The 12741-nt window shown below is 48.2% G+C and overlaps 1 protein-coding gene across 4 annotated transcripts; it reads right to left on the bottom strand.

Moving 5' to 3' along the window:
- Positions 1-4993: 4993 nt before the first annotated feature.
- On the bottom strand, positions 4994-12513 carry LOC121058660 (TLC domain-containing protein 5-like). Of its 4 annotated transcripts, none has more exons than XM_040534514.1 (4): positions 12005-12513; positions 11158-11236; positions 9274-9473; positions 4994-8852 (listed from the first exon to the last, which is right to left on the bottom strand). In XM_040534514.1, the coding sequence occupies exons 3-4, from the start codon at positions 9470-9472 to the stop codon at positions 8314-8316; spliced, it is 738 nt and encodes a 245-aa protein (XP_040390448.1). In that variant the 5' UTR covers position 9473; positions 11158-11236; positions 12005-12513; the 3' UTR covers positions 4994-8313. The 4 variants fall into 4 exon arrangements, with proteins under 4 accessions (XP_040390448.1, XP_040390447.1, XP_040390450.1 ...); XM_040534513.1 differs by lacking the exon at positions 12005-12513 and adding an exon at positions 11362-11759 and having other exon boundaries at positions 11158-11319; XM_040534516.1 differs by lacking the exon at positions 11158-11236.
- Positions 12514-12741: the final 228 nt, after the last annotated feature.

Genomic DNA, 12741 nt, shown 5'->3' with positions numbered 1-12741 from the left:
AACTTGGGCAAGGCCCTGGGGCTGAGGCTCACGTCAGCCTCTCCTACTAGATGCCAACAACAGGCCAAAATGGGAATGTTATTAGCTAATCCCAGTCATGTAGGCCACCTTCCTTCTCTTTAATTAACCTTACCTCCACACACTTCTTCAAAGCCAGGCACTGGACTTGGAAAAAGCCTGGAAAAGAGGTTTTTGGGGAGGGAGGAGCAGACGTGGCAGTAAGCACCATACCTTGCCCCAAGGCGCTCGCGGGACCCCGACGTGGAGCTGCTTCCTCGTGCGGAGAAGTGAGCGGGAATCAGGAAGCCCGGGCGCTCTTTGATAGTCTGATGAATTTGTTGTTTTGAAGAAGTTCGGCGCAAAGAGGGGAAGCGTGGGATGAAATCATTTTCTAGATGGTACTTGACATAGACACGCAGAACTTTTACGCTTCCTCTTTTGGTTTCCTTTTGGGGAAGATAGAGGCTTGAAAAAAGAAAAAGAGGGGGGTGCGAGTCGTGCACCCACAGCCGCCTCCAACACTGCAGCAGCATGCAACACACTGCTCGGTGTTAATGGAGTGCCTAAATATCTCTGTTTATCCATCTGTATTTATCATATATCTCCTTATTGCATTCTTTATTGCACCTTCTCTGCAGTAAGTCCCTCCCTGCCTTTATCACAGGGAACATGTAGTACTGTGCCTTGAGAGAGAGAAAGGCTCTTGGGAGACCTCTTATTTCATGACAGGCCCAGCGTTTGCGTATTAGGCCTTGATGATTTTTTATTACTTTAATTATATTTTATTGTGCATGACAAAATAATGACAATAACAATTAGCTGGAGGAAATCCTAAGGAAAAAAAAAAAAAAAGGAAAGAGTAGGAAGCATCTTCAGCTGCAGTAAAAGGACATAAAACTCAGTGGAGTGACACTGATTAACATTTGCCAAAGAATCTGCTCAGTACTATCAAAAGAAGCATCACATAAAACTATACCAAAGACAAGAAGGAAGCATAAAACCCTTATAGCATATTGTTCAGTAGATTAACTCTTGCTCGTAATGGGCTGCATTCACATTGCTACGTTTAATGCCACAATTAAAAAGAAAAAGCAATAATAAAACAATTCCAAAGTAGACTCTGATACCATAATTGCTTCTCCTTCCTGCACATGATGATTTTCATGGGGAAGCTGATTGTGTACTGATGTTAATATACATGTCTATTTATGACACTTCTGCTGCCTGGGCAGTTTTACAATGTGAAATCCAGGGGAAAAAAAAATAAATCGATAAGCAATTACATTGTGCAGTACCAATTAAAATAGATTTTGTTTGGTAGCTATGAAGTCCTCACTTAGCCTGAATTTACAGCTAGGACTGTCTTACGAATGTAGATGTTGGAAGTGGGAGCTGCACGTTTAGCTCATCAGTCCATGTCTCTGGGGCCAAGCACCAATGTCCCCCGTCCCCCCCACTTGTATTTTTTATAGGGTCCGGAGCAGAGCTAAACTGATGAAATAACGAGGACCCTGATGTGAAGAATGTCGAGTGCTACGATACGAATTCCCATTTTGCCTTAAGTAAAGGATGGCACAAAAATCCTTAGAGGTACCTTATACAGAGCTCCTGGAAAGGCACGTCTACAGAGAGAGGCTTCACTGAGGCTCTTTCCCAGACCTCATTTCCCAGCCTGGCACCAGAGGCTCACCCGGGGACCTGATGCCATCTGCTGGAGGATCCTCGCATGGCTGCTCTCATCTGAAATCTTCCACCGGCATTTTAACAGCAAGGGCCCGCTCACCGCCAAGCTGCTTTTGAAACGAGTCCTGAAACCGGAGTCAGCTTCTGGAGTTTCTGGTGCTCCAGGTGCTGTGCTCTGATCCGGAGTTGCACCACTATGGCCTCAGTATAAACACAGGTCAGAAAACAGCAAAAGGCAATAGATTTTTAACTCCCTGAGCCAGATGTATCAGGCTCTGCCTTGTCTTCAAATTTAGAGCATCAGTGAATGTAATCATTCTTTTGGGAAAACTTTGTCCCACGTTTCAGATAGGATAATCAAGCATTAGAGCACCTTACCTGCGAGTGCAATGGATCCCCTGCAGACCTTAAGAATAGATAGCTTTGTGAAATTGCATGCTGCAACTCAGACATGATGGGATATTAGCTGAGTTTTGCTGACCTTCATTATAAAAATGAAATGGACAAGGACTCTTCTAACTTTAAGTTATATATGATTTGAAAGGGCACAGATCATGGAATTAAGCCTCTTGTGCTTTGCTGCTTACAGGTAATCAATTTAAAACCAGTGTCAGAATGCACCAGGGTTTTGTACTGGTATTTAGACTTCAGTAGGTAATGCCACAAAATTACCAAGGCACTGGGGGAAAAAAAAAAAAAAAAAGATTTCAGGGAACTCCTCTGGTATGAGATCCTGCTGAGTCAGCTGAGAAGTTGTGGGGGATTTCCTTATTTGCTGAGATTCTGCTTTTGAGAGAGTGGAATATATTATGATGAGCTGTCTGAAATCCAGACTTGGATTGGCCATCCACTGAATTTTCCAGCCAGGTGCTGGGCTGTTGCTAACCAGCTACACCACGACATGGATGCCACCTGCTTCAGAAGCTGATGCAACAACTGATCCAACAGCCACTAATGGCCATATTGATGCACTTCTAATCTGAAAAAAAATATTAATAATAATGAATTTGTGCTGCACTCCACATTGCTATGAGATTTCAAGGCCTTTTAGCATCACATGCCTTAAAATAGGCACATGATTCGCTACCTACAGAGGCAGGCTGCTTGTTTTGTGTCCAGTTTGCTGGAAATGCTGGAAATGCATACAGGGCTGGCCCGTGCTTTTAAGTCACTTGGACGCACGCAATACTTTGCTGACTTTGTTGAGATACAGATAGATTAATCTATCAGGGTTTCCACTGTGACAGCTTATTAAGTGCCTAAACCTGCATAAGCCACATCACAGTAAGCATTTTTATAGCACTGAGCTTTCTTTCCACATCAGCATAATTAAAGCAGCAGCGTGTGTAAGGGCAAAGCTGCTGTATGTTCTGCCACGGACTCTTTCTTCCTACTGCCTGCTAGAATCAACACCCCTTGAAAAAAAGAGGTATTTTTTATTAGGGTAAAATCTAAAGAAACAAAGAATTAAATTTTTTATCCCACTTGAGGACTATCAGTTACACTGAACAGATGTTCACCTTCTGACGTGATATGGGATTTAAACAACATAACACAAACATTCCTGAAAACCATGTAACACATGAAAAGCAACAGCAATGGACACTTTCTCTTTTCCATGTGAAATTAGCTACCAGTAAGCTGTTCTAACTTTGTGAAAGTTTCTGCACGCACCTTCCAGATCTGTTCAGTTGCTTCTGGAAGTCATTCTCTAAAGATGCCTTAGGTTGCCAACTTATCAGCTGCCAAACTGCCCCTGGGGCTTGAGGGAAACAGGACAAAGCCAGCAAAAGCTAACACCTTCTTCTCTTGCACAGATTTGCGAGAGCACATATTGAAGCTGACTTGGAAAGAGAAAAGCACTCGTTAGTTTTGGTATAACCAAAAAGAAGTTGTTCCTTGTCTAGAAATTGCATATGCAACATGAGGCTAATGCTGACTAATTCTGTCTTGGTCTCTGAAATTTGATTTCTTTAGAAATGGCAGCAGACTTGTTATTTTACTTCCAGCTAAGCTATACAAAGTCTGCAACTATCGGGAACATACACAAAACTACCATGAAGCTTAAAACATTCTCTTATCTTTTATACCCAAGGAACAGGCCAGCTGACAGCACTGGTATTAGTCTAAAACCAGACTCTAGAGACCTGAACCACTATGCTTTTATAGCAGTGTTTGGACTACTGTTGCAAGGGAATAAAGCCTTCAAGATCACAAAATAGCAATTTCTTCAAATACAAGTAAAGAGTTTAATTATAAAGAGAGGGCAGAGGACCAAAAGGAAGTTAGCTTTATAAAGCTGCACTGCAGGGCCTGCAGTAGAAGCAGAAGGCAGGCAGTGGGGAAGGAATGGGTTTAAAAGAAATAACGGGATGACATAAAATGAAATAAATTGGGTGGGAGTCAGATGTCACTCTTCACAGTGAAGCACCTTTGCTCATGAACTTAAGACTAGATTCTAGCGTGTAACTTGGAAGTTGTGAAACTGGGAAGATGCTCGCAGCTCCAAAGCAAAGCTGCAGAATGTTACTGTACTTTCTTCTCCGATTGCAGACTACCTCAGAGGTTAAACAAACTCCCAGGATAAATTATTGCAGTCCCTGACACCACTTCACTATGCAGTCAGGCTGCTTGTAGAGTGTTAAACAGGCCAGGAACTCTAGAGGACTCAACACTACACAGCTGCTCCCCAGTGCTGGAGGATTTTGAGGTAGATTTAGGGTTACGCTCAAACAAAATTCACTTAACTGTTCATAGAAAACAGACTCTGGTATGATTGATCTCTGGCAAAATGCTGTGCCCGTAAGCAAGGCAGAGTTGGTTCTGGGTCTGCACAGTGCCTGGGTCTCTCACCGAAATCACCACTGACAGAAACATTTTCCTCTCCTCCTGTTTCAGGAGCACCATTTGAAGAGAGCTTTTCAAAGGAACGCACAACTTTCTAAATGACTTTTGATGAAGATGTTCCCCGTGTTGCTGGCTTTCCAAGTGCCAAGCTATTGCATTAAGGGCAGAAGCAACCCCCGTGTGAACAGATCTGAGCCCTGCGCAGCATCTTCGTGGCAGCTCGCACCTCCCACAGCAGATTAAGTGACAAAGTGCCTGGGGAGCTTTGTGGCACGAACAGAACAGGATGTACACAGCTCCCTGCAGCTGCACAGACCTGCAGTTTCTCTCTGGCTCCGAGTGAAAGCAGCCCCCCAGCATGTAAGCAATACCCTGGCAAGCACACGGAGCGACAGACCAGCACCTCTCAGCCCCCAGCTTTGTTCAATGCCAACTCATGCAGCAATCCACAGAAGAACTCCATTAAAGACGGAAACCAAATTCCTCATATAATTAAATAATCTTTATTTTATAAAACATAATACAAAGCATCTACACCATTCACTGGTGGAACATTAGTTGCTATTACACAGTAATGCAAACACAAGTTATTATATCACACTAGTTCTGCAGTTTCCTTTTACACTTGCTGCAGGCACCATGGACTAGCCTGAGGACAGGTCCCTCCATGTGCTTCACAGCTTACAGGTTCTTCTTCTTCTTGGGTCTGTGATTCTATGCTGGAGCCCACCAGACAGACTACAAAGCCTTGCTCTGCGACATCACTGCTAGCTCTACCTCACAGAGCCATTCCTAACTGCTTTTTTGTTTTTTGGTGCCTTTGCTTAACTTCTAAAGCCTCAACATTGATCACTGAGCCCTGCTTCTTCCAACCCAGTTCCCCCCAGTTCATAGAAGGGGGCTCCCTCGGCCATTAAGTGCATTGCCTTTCTTAATATTTTCACGCAAGGTGCTTCACAGATACCTGCAATCACTAACTGGCATCTTTATTCTCCATTCCTACCCCGGCAGGCTGTGCACAGAAGGGCTACAGCCACACATTAAGCTGCACACCAAATCTCACCAGAGTTTGGGATCCGAATCATCAAGTCTGCTCAGGAAACTGCTCCTGCTGGGCAAGACAATTGCACTGAGAAATGAACGGCCTCCGTTTTCAGCTGTGCTTCCTCAGGACCTGCTGCTGAAAGCCCTCCCTGCGATCTTAGCCCTTATTCCCTGGTCAGGCTGGCTGCCGAAACTCTTCTGACTCCAGATTTGTTGCAGTCCTCAGTAGGGAACGCCCACCAGACATCCTTTCTTTAACCTGGGAGTCTAGCTGAACAAGAAGGACCTGGGCTCATTTTTACATGGATGTCTAGCTCACTTGTTTCGACTCCTATCCATAAGCACCGCTGCAAAGCACCTTGGACTCGTGCTTTTAAACAAGCCTGATGCTGGGAAGTGTCATGTTCAGATTAGAAATAACTAAATATGGGCCACAGAGAGAAGTGCTTCACTCCGAGCAACAGCAATTCGCCTTTATACAGCACAGCTTGACAGAGACCACCAAGCTTTCATCAAAGGTGGCTTAGTGTTAACAGATGGAAACGCCCCACGAGGTAGCTGAACATTGTACCCACTTCACAAGGGGGGTAAGCTGAGGCAAAAAGGCTCCTTGACACATCCCACGCCCGCAACAGAGCTGGGAAAGAACCAGCGAGCCCTGACTAGCCCTTCTTGCCTCCCTCCAAGGCAGTCACATCGCCGCGCTGTGCCGAATGAGTCAAGTTTGGGTTGAAGGACCAGCTCACCACCAGCCGGCTCTGCTGATCGGAAGCCCTTTGGCTGCAACAGGCAAGGCTGGCAGCAACATGACAGCCCTGGTGCTGAGTACAGAGCTTAAAGAACACACAGGAAAACAAACGCCAGCAGCTGCCAGCTGGGCAGCAGGTTTTCTTCCTGCAAATGGGACCAGATAATTAACATCTTTTCTCCCAGACAAGTACGCTTTTCTGCTTAAAAAATGCCAGATTCTGTGCCTCTCATTTCTTTAATTATTGGGCTATAAAGTAAGTCTCCCTTACCCTGTAAATGTTCACTTTCATAAAGTGAACCAGATCTAATCAGGAAGAGAGAAGTGAATTTAAAGCCCAGAGGTCAAAGCATCAATGCAGATGAAGAAGAGTCAAGATTAGGTCTCTGGCTTGAAGAGGGCATAGGACAGATCTGGAGCTGGGTGTCTCTCCCACCCTAACTAGCAGGTTTTGAAGCTGTATCCTGGCTACTCTTTAACCAAAAATTCCAGTTTGGATCTGAGGAAACACTCTTGTCAAAACTTATCTATGGACCTTGGGAAAAATATCAATGCTCATTTCAAGTGAGCTGTATTTATACCTCCACCTACAGTCCTCCACTGTCTTTAAATGCTGGGACAGACTCTGGGTTCAGACACAGTGACAGGAGTCTGGAAGGACACCTTCAAGAACAACAAAAATACACAGCCTTTACTACAGATCGGGTTCTGCACCCTGTTCCCTTTAGGCTGCCAGTAATGGCAAGTACAGATTGTTCTGTAGTGATCTGCAAACACTCCATACATTTACTGCTCTCGTTTTTAGAAGTTACAGCTTGGGGAAGGTATTTGACAGTCTCAGGACAAGCCATTGGGTCTCAGGCTTGCTCCACACCATGCCTGCATTTAGGCCAAAAAATAAAGCAGAGGGAAATTTGCCGTTCTGCAGACACAGCAGCGCTGGGCCCGTGTTGGAGGTCAGAAAACCACTTACTGACAAGTCCTGATGGGGCTCCTCATAAAGGAGAGTGTTGGTCACTCATGGAGCTAGGAGCAGTATTTAGAGGGCGTGGGCAGAGCTTTAACAGTCAGGAGTGAAGAGGAGGAAAAACGTCACAAAAGCGCTTCCCATCAGGGGCTGCATCTTTGGGTGCGTTCATGGAGCACCGAGTCCTGCAAGGTGCCAGTGCTGACCAGAGCTTCTGGACACTACTGAAAAATAAGTTACCAATACGTTATTAAATAAGTTATTGAAAGGAATTAGAAAGGGTAGGAAAGAGTGACCTACTTAAAATACTGTTCTTTCTAGAGTCACGCTCTAGCTCAACCACCAGAACCACGTCTCCCAAAGGAACCGTGGGGATAATGAACAAAGTGCAGGTAACAACCACCATTTTGCGTTTATATAGCACCTCTCAAGTAAAGATCTGAAAGTGCATAACACAGATGGATCGGCTCCATCACCCCCAATTCACAAATGGGGAAATTAGGCACAGAGTTAGAGAGTTAAGTGACTTGCCCAAGGTCACATAACAAGTTGGTGGAAGAGCCAGGAATCCCAGCTCCCACGAAACACTAAAACATACTCCTTTCTAGCAGTAGGTAGTCACTCCAGCTGTCTAGACTGTACAGGACACTGAACATCAACATCTAGCGTTATTTTCTCCTCTCTTCCAAGACCATAGCAATGCTGAAGGAGTTAGCTGCTAACACTGCTATTTACACCTGCACTGCTGGACCAGTTACGGTTAGTCAGTAAAATTAGCCCTTCTTTCACTCCTATCATTTAGCGTATGTTTACGTACACACCGAGCTAGCCTCTGCCAGGCCAAACACTGCAGATCCGATGAATCCATGGCACAGCTCCATGGATTTCGATGGAGTTATGCCAGGGATAAATTTGGCTCCAGAATTGCTAACGTGTGTTGGCTCCTCTCCCGACAGTGGCATCTCAGGCATGATCCCCTTCCTGCCAGACCGTGAACTCGAGGAAGTTTTTACTCAGCATCCAGTCAGTGGTTTTTCAGATGTCCGTTCGTTTTCAAGTACGGCTCCTCACTCCTCCGACTCCTCCAAGCGTGGTACTTCTTCATGCTCTTCCTCCTAGCGAAGCGACAGATGCTGACCATGAAGACCCAGGAGACAGCGTACATGATGACGCCACCCAGCTTGATGTACCACCTGGGCTTGGGAGAGGCGAGCTCACAGTACATCAGCCAGGCCCCCACTCCGATCCGCACCCCGGTGAAGAGGACCACGAAGAAGAAGTCCACCACGTCGCCTGTGAGGCTGTGGTAACACCCCGTCTCCTTCAGGAACCAGCGGGCTTGCAACAGCGGGTTCGTGATCTCGCTGCCGAAGATGACAGCGTTGACCTCTGCGGCCGACTCCCCGAGTGCCAGGGATGCTGTGATGCCCAGGATGCTCACCAGGTGGTGGGCCAGCATCAGGGCACCCTCTGTCTGGAAGTACACACACCAACAGAGGTCGAAGAGGAAGTAGCCCAAGCTAAGGCACAGCCCGTGTACCTGAAGAGTTGTGTTTGGTGATCCTGAAACACAGAGACACCGGGGAGAGCTTTAGAGCAAGGAGGCAACAAGCAGGCAGGTTCTGAGACGGGGAAAGGGGATTCACCTTCAGCACAGGCAGGCTGATATTGTCCTGTACTGGTCACAGCTCCATCAGAGAAGTCAGACGAGCCACAATACTACAGTTGTTAGTCCAACAGCTGCACCCATGTAACGGCCACACGACGTGATCGCACGCTCTGCCAGATTGCAGCTGGGGGGAGGCATTATGCTAGCAAAATACAGCCCCAGTTCCCCCTTTTCTCTAGTGCCTTCAACCACAAAGCACCTCAGATATCACTGCAACCAACATTCCTCACGTGGGCTAGGTATCAAGGCAACAGGAGAATCCCACCTTGTGCTGTCACCCACTGGGGGGCTCAGGACCACAAACTCACCACTTACCTGGGTGACTCAAAGGCCAGGGGCCGTCGATGAAGCCAATGTAAGCAGACAGACAGGTAGCGAGGATGCCGTGGGTCAGCGTGACCAGCCTGCAGCTCCATTCGTAACTCCGGTGCTTGTAGCGATGGCAGAACCAAGCGTAGAGGGAGAGCCAGGCAAGCAGGCTGCAGGCTACTCGCAGGGGCAGGGCGAACAGCATCCTGACACGGGAACAGAAGGACAAAACGCATTAGAAGGTCTCGGCTTCAACAACGTTAGCACAACCCTGTAGAGCATTTCACCAGCAGCCACCCCAGCACTGCGCATACAGGTTTTTTTCTGATGGTGGTGTTTGTTCCTGACAATTTTTTTTTTCCTGCAGAGGTACTGCAGTTTCTCTGGAGAAAGGCCCACACAAATGAGCACTATTCTTGACAATTTGGGCAGACTCATCATGGGTACAGCAGCACACAGACCCCACCAGCACCACCTCAACTATGAGGCTGCACTGAAAGCAATACCTTGTAAGACAGTGAGTTCCTAGCTCATTGTACAGAAAACACGTCAGAATTTGGTAACGCACCTCAGATGACTTCCCCAACCAGTCTACAGTGCAGGATCTGCTGGGATATTTTAGTGCTCCTCTGCACTGCCTGAGGGGCAGGCTGAGGAGCTCCACATCTAGCGACAAGGCTTTGATCCAGAGCTACTCCAGCCCCTTCATTTTTCTTCCCTGCCCACGTAGTCTGCACTTCAATGTTCTGCTTGCGCTGCCCCACCAGACCTACTTATTTCATCTGCTGTTTGCTAGCCTGGCTCCTCCTCTCCTGAAACAAAAACCAGGAAACCCCCAAAAACACACAAGTCTCTTGCTAGATCCACTGCTAATCAACCTTCCCAGTACTGCAACACCATCTGCAAGTGGGTCAACAGAAACACAACGGCATCGCCTACCAGAATTTAACCTTCCAGCACTAACACGTTTCAGGACAGTTTGGAAACAAACTGCTGTGAGGTCCCCTTGTCCTCCCAGGGAAACCTCCTGTGGAGCAACCTATGTTCATGCTTCTTCAAGCACTCACACTGCCACTCTCCCACCCATCGCTGCTCTCCACAGGTGCCCCCTGTCCCACCTCGCACTTCCCTGTGCAAGGCGTTGCACGCTGCCTCCTCCAAAGTCTGCGCTCAGGAGGTTCAGAAAAGCAATGTGCAGAGGAGTGGGACAAGGCAAAACACACTGAACTCTCCTACCTGCAGACTTCATGTCATTTTTTCTGGCACCAAGATTTCCAAATCTTTTTGACGTGAAAGAATTAGCAGCTACACCCATAAAGATTTTTTCAACAGTACTTTTATATGTCTTCCCTCACTGTGCGATACAGAATCTCTCTAACAAACAGAAAAAACACCGCCATAAGAAAATTACAACACATAACTCATCTGTGGAGGACACTGCACCTATTGCTAAAAGCTCCCCGAAGTTGTAATACTCTAATATCTACTTCTCATTCATGTTTATAAAAGCTCTCCAAGAAATACAAGATACATATCATTATTTCTGAGCATTCAGGGAAGTGCAACAAAAGAAGCTGAGTCACGCTCAGGGCCACGCAGGTTTCCAGTTGTGCTGCAGCCAAAGCACCGCTGGTCCTGGGGCTTGCTGAGCACCATGGCTGGGGAACACCGAGAGGACACGCGCGGTGCGGAGTCAGAGGTGCAGCTCCCGACCTTCCTGCCTGGCCTGTTTTAAGTGTTACCAGGCATGATTTAGGAGGCTGGATAAACAAAACCATTATGCTTTAATGGGCCTCGGGAACACGGGGAGATGAAAAAAGGATGTGATTAACTGCTCTGACTGGGCGTTTCCATTGGTATCCCTGGTACTCGAGGCCCCTGTGCACTCACAGTCGGGGTAAGGCAGGAGGAATCCTGATGTGACAGAAGGGACTGACGGGCTGAGGAGCCTGCTGGAAGGACACCTGACCTGCAAAATAGGGCAAAAAGCCTGCTGGAAGGATACCTGATCTGCAAAATAGGGCAATAAGCCTGCTGGAAGGGCACCTGTACCTGCAGAAGGGGGCAATAAGCCTGCTGGAAGGGCACCTGTACCTGCAGAAGGGGGCAAGCATCTCGAGGTGTTTTCCACACCTACACTTGAAAAAATTATTTCTGTCTTTCCCCAGGAAAAAAAAGGAGGGAGCTTTCTTCCAATTACACATCAAGCTCAACGCCTGTCATTAACATGTATAACATATTTTATCTGCCGGTTATGCCTCTCACTGCACGCTGAAAAGGGCAAAACCCTTTAAAACAGGCGGTAATTATATTGTTATCCATACCACCCCTTTGGAAGAAGCAGCACCGTTTGCATTATCAGCAGCGCCGGGGCCACGAATAAAAGCAGAACAATCAACCGCACCTCAAATCCCAGCCCTATTCACCCCAGAAGAGCTTAAACCCCTGACAGACATCTCTAGAAAAGTATCACCTCCTCCTTTTTCTAAAAAAAAAAATAAATAAATAAATAAATAAAAAAAAGAGAAAACACCCCATCACCACCCCGCAACCGCGCACGGGCCCTGTCCCCACCAGCCCCCGGAGGCCCCGTCGCGGGCCTTGCCTCAGCGCTCCCCGGCCTGGCGGCGCCCGGAGCCGGCTGCTGGAGCCAAGCGAGGCCGGGGCTGCAGGGCCGGGGTGGTGGAGGGCCTTTGGGGGTCCCCCCAGCCCTAGTGGGGCCTCTCTATGAACCCACCTGCGGGAAGCGGCTCAGCCGCCGCCGCGGCTGCTAGGCCACGCTCCGTGCCTGGGAAGAGAAAGCGGCGGCCGAGGGGCGCCCGCTGGCGGGGCGGAGGGACGGCGGCTGGCCCCGGGGAAGGGGCCCTGTGCTCGCCCCCAGACCCTCAGCCCCAGTGAGGGCTGGCTAGGGTCAGGGCTGTGGCTCCCCCAGGTCCGCTCAGGCCTTGGTTTCGGTGGTCAGTGAGGTGTTGCTCGCAGAGCGAGGCAGCCACAAGGCACGCACGGAGCATCCCTTCGGCCTGCGGGCACGGGAGATGAGCCCCACGCACCCACAGCATCACTCATCTCGCATCCCAAAGATAACAGGTACGGCCACAGCCGCGTCTTGCTCGCATCCAGGCGGGAGGGGGATGTGAGCCGGCTCTCCTGCAGGAGTTGCCAAACTGCAGCAGCGTGAAGGTAGCATATCCCGCAGGGTTTGTCGCCAGCACAGCGCGGAGCATGCAGCTTCAGCAGGCTGGGAAAGCACACGCCCCTGCCCTAAGCCTACCCTCCCAGCCTCTGCTTATGCAGCAGTTACAAAGCCTGGTAATTTCTTCTCGCTGCAAGCATTCGGCACAAACACACCTCTTTTCCACCTGCCTCCCCCCCCCCCCAAACAAGAGCAGCAGAACAGGGCACTTCAAGTAGCTCACAAAAAATCTTCCTCTGACCAGCAGACTTATTTCTTTCTTAACTTGCAATCAAAGCAAT

The sequence above is a fragment of the Cygnus olor genome, chromosome 22, assembly GCF_009769625.2.
Source record: "Cygnus olor isolate bCygOlo1 chromosome 22, bCygOlo1.pri.v2, whole genome shotgun sequence".
Taxonomy (NCBI): Eukaryota; Metazoa; Chordata; class Aves; order Anseriformes; family Anatidae; genus Cygnus; species Cygnus olor.
This window is presented reverse-complemented; position numbering and strand designations above follow the sequence as displayed.

Bases quoted from the DNA above. Each gene is read 5' to 3' on its own strand.
- LOC121058660 (XM_040534512.1), bottom strand. From the start codon at position 11,471: ATGTGTAATTGGAAGAAAGCTCCCTCCTTTTTTTTCCTGGGGAAAGAC. The intron at 9,474-11,157 runs GTGAGTGCACAG...TTCCCGTGTCAG, and splicing joins CCTCCTGCCTTACCCCGACT to GATGCTGTTCGCCCTGCCCC. The intron at 8,853-9,273 runs GTAAGTGGTGAG...TCTGTGTTTCAG, and splicing joins CTGGCCTTTGAGTCACCCAG to GATCACCAAACACAACTCTT.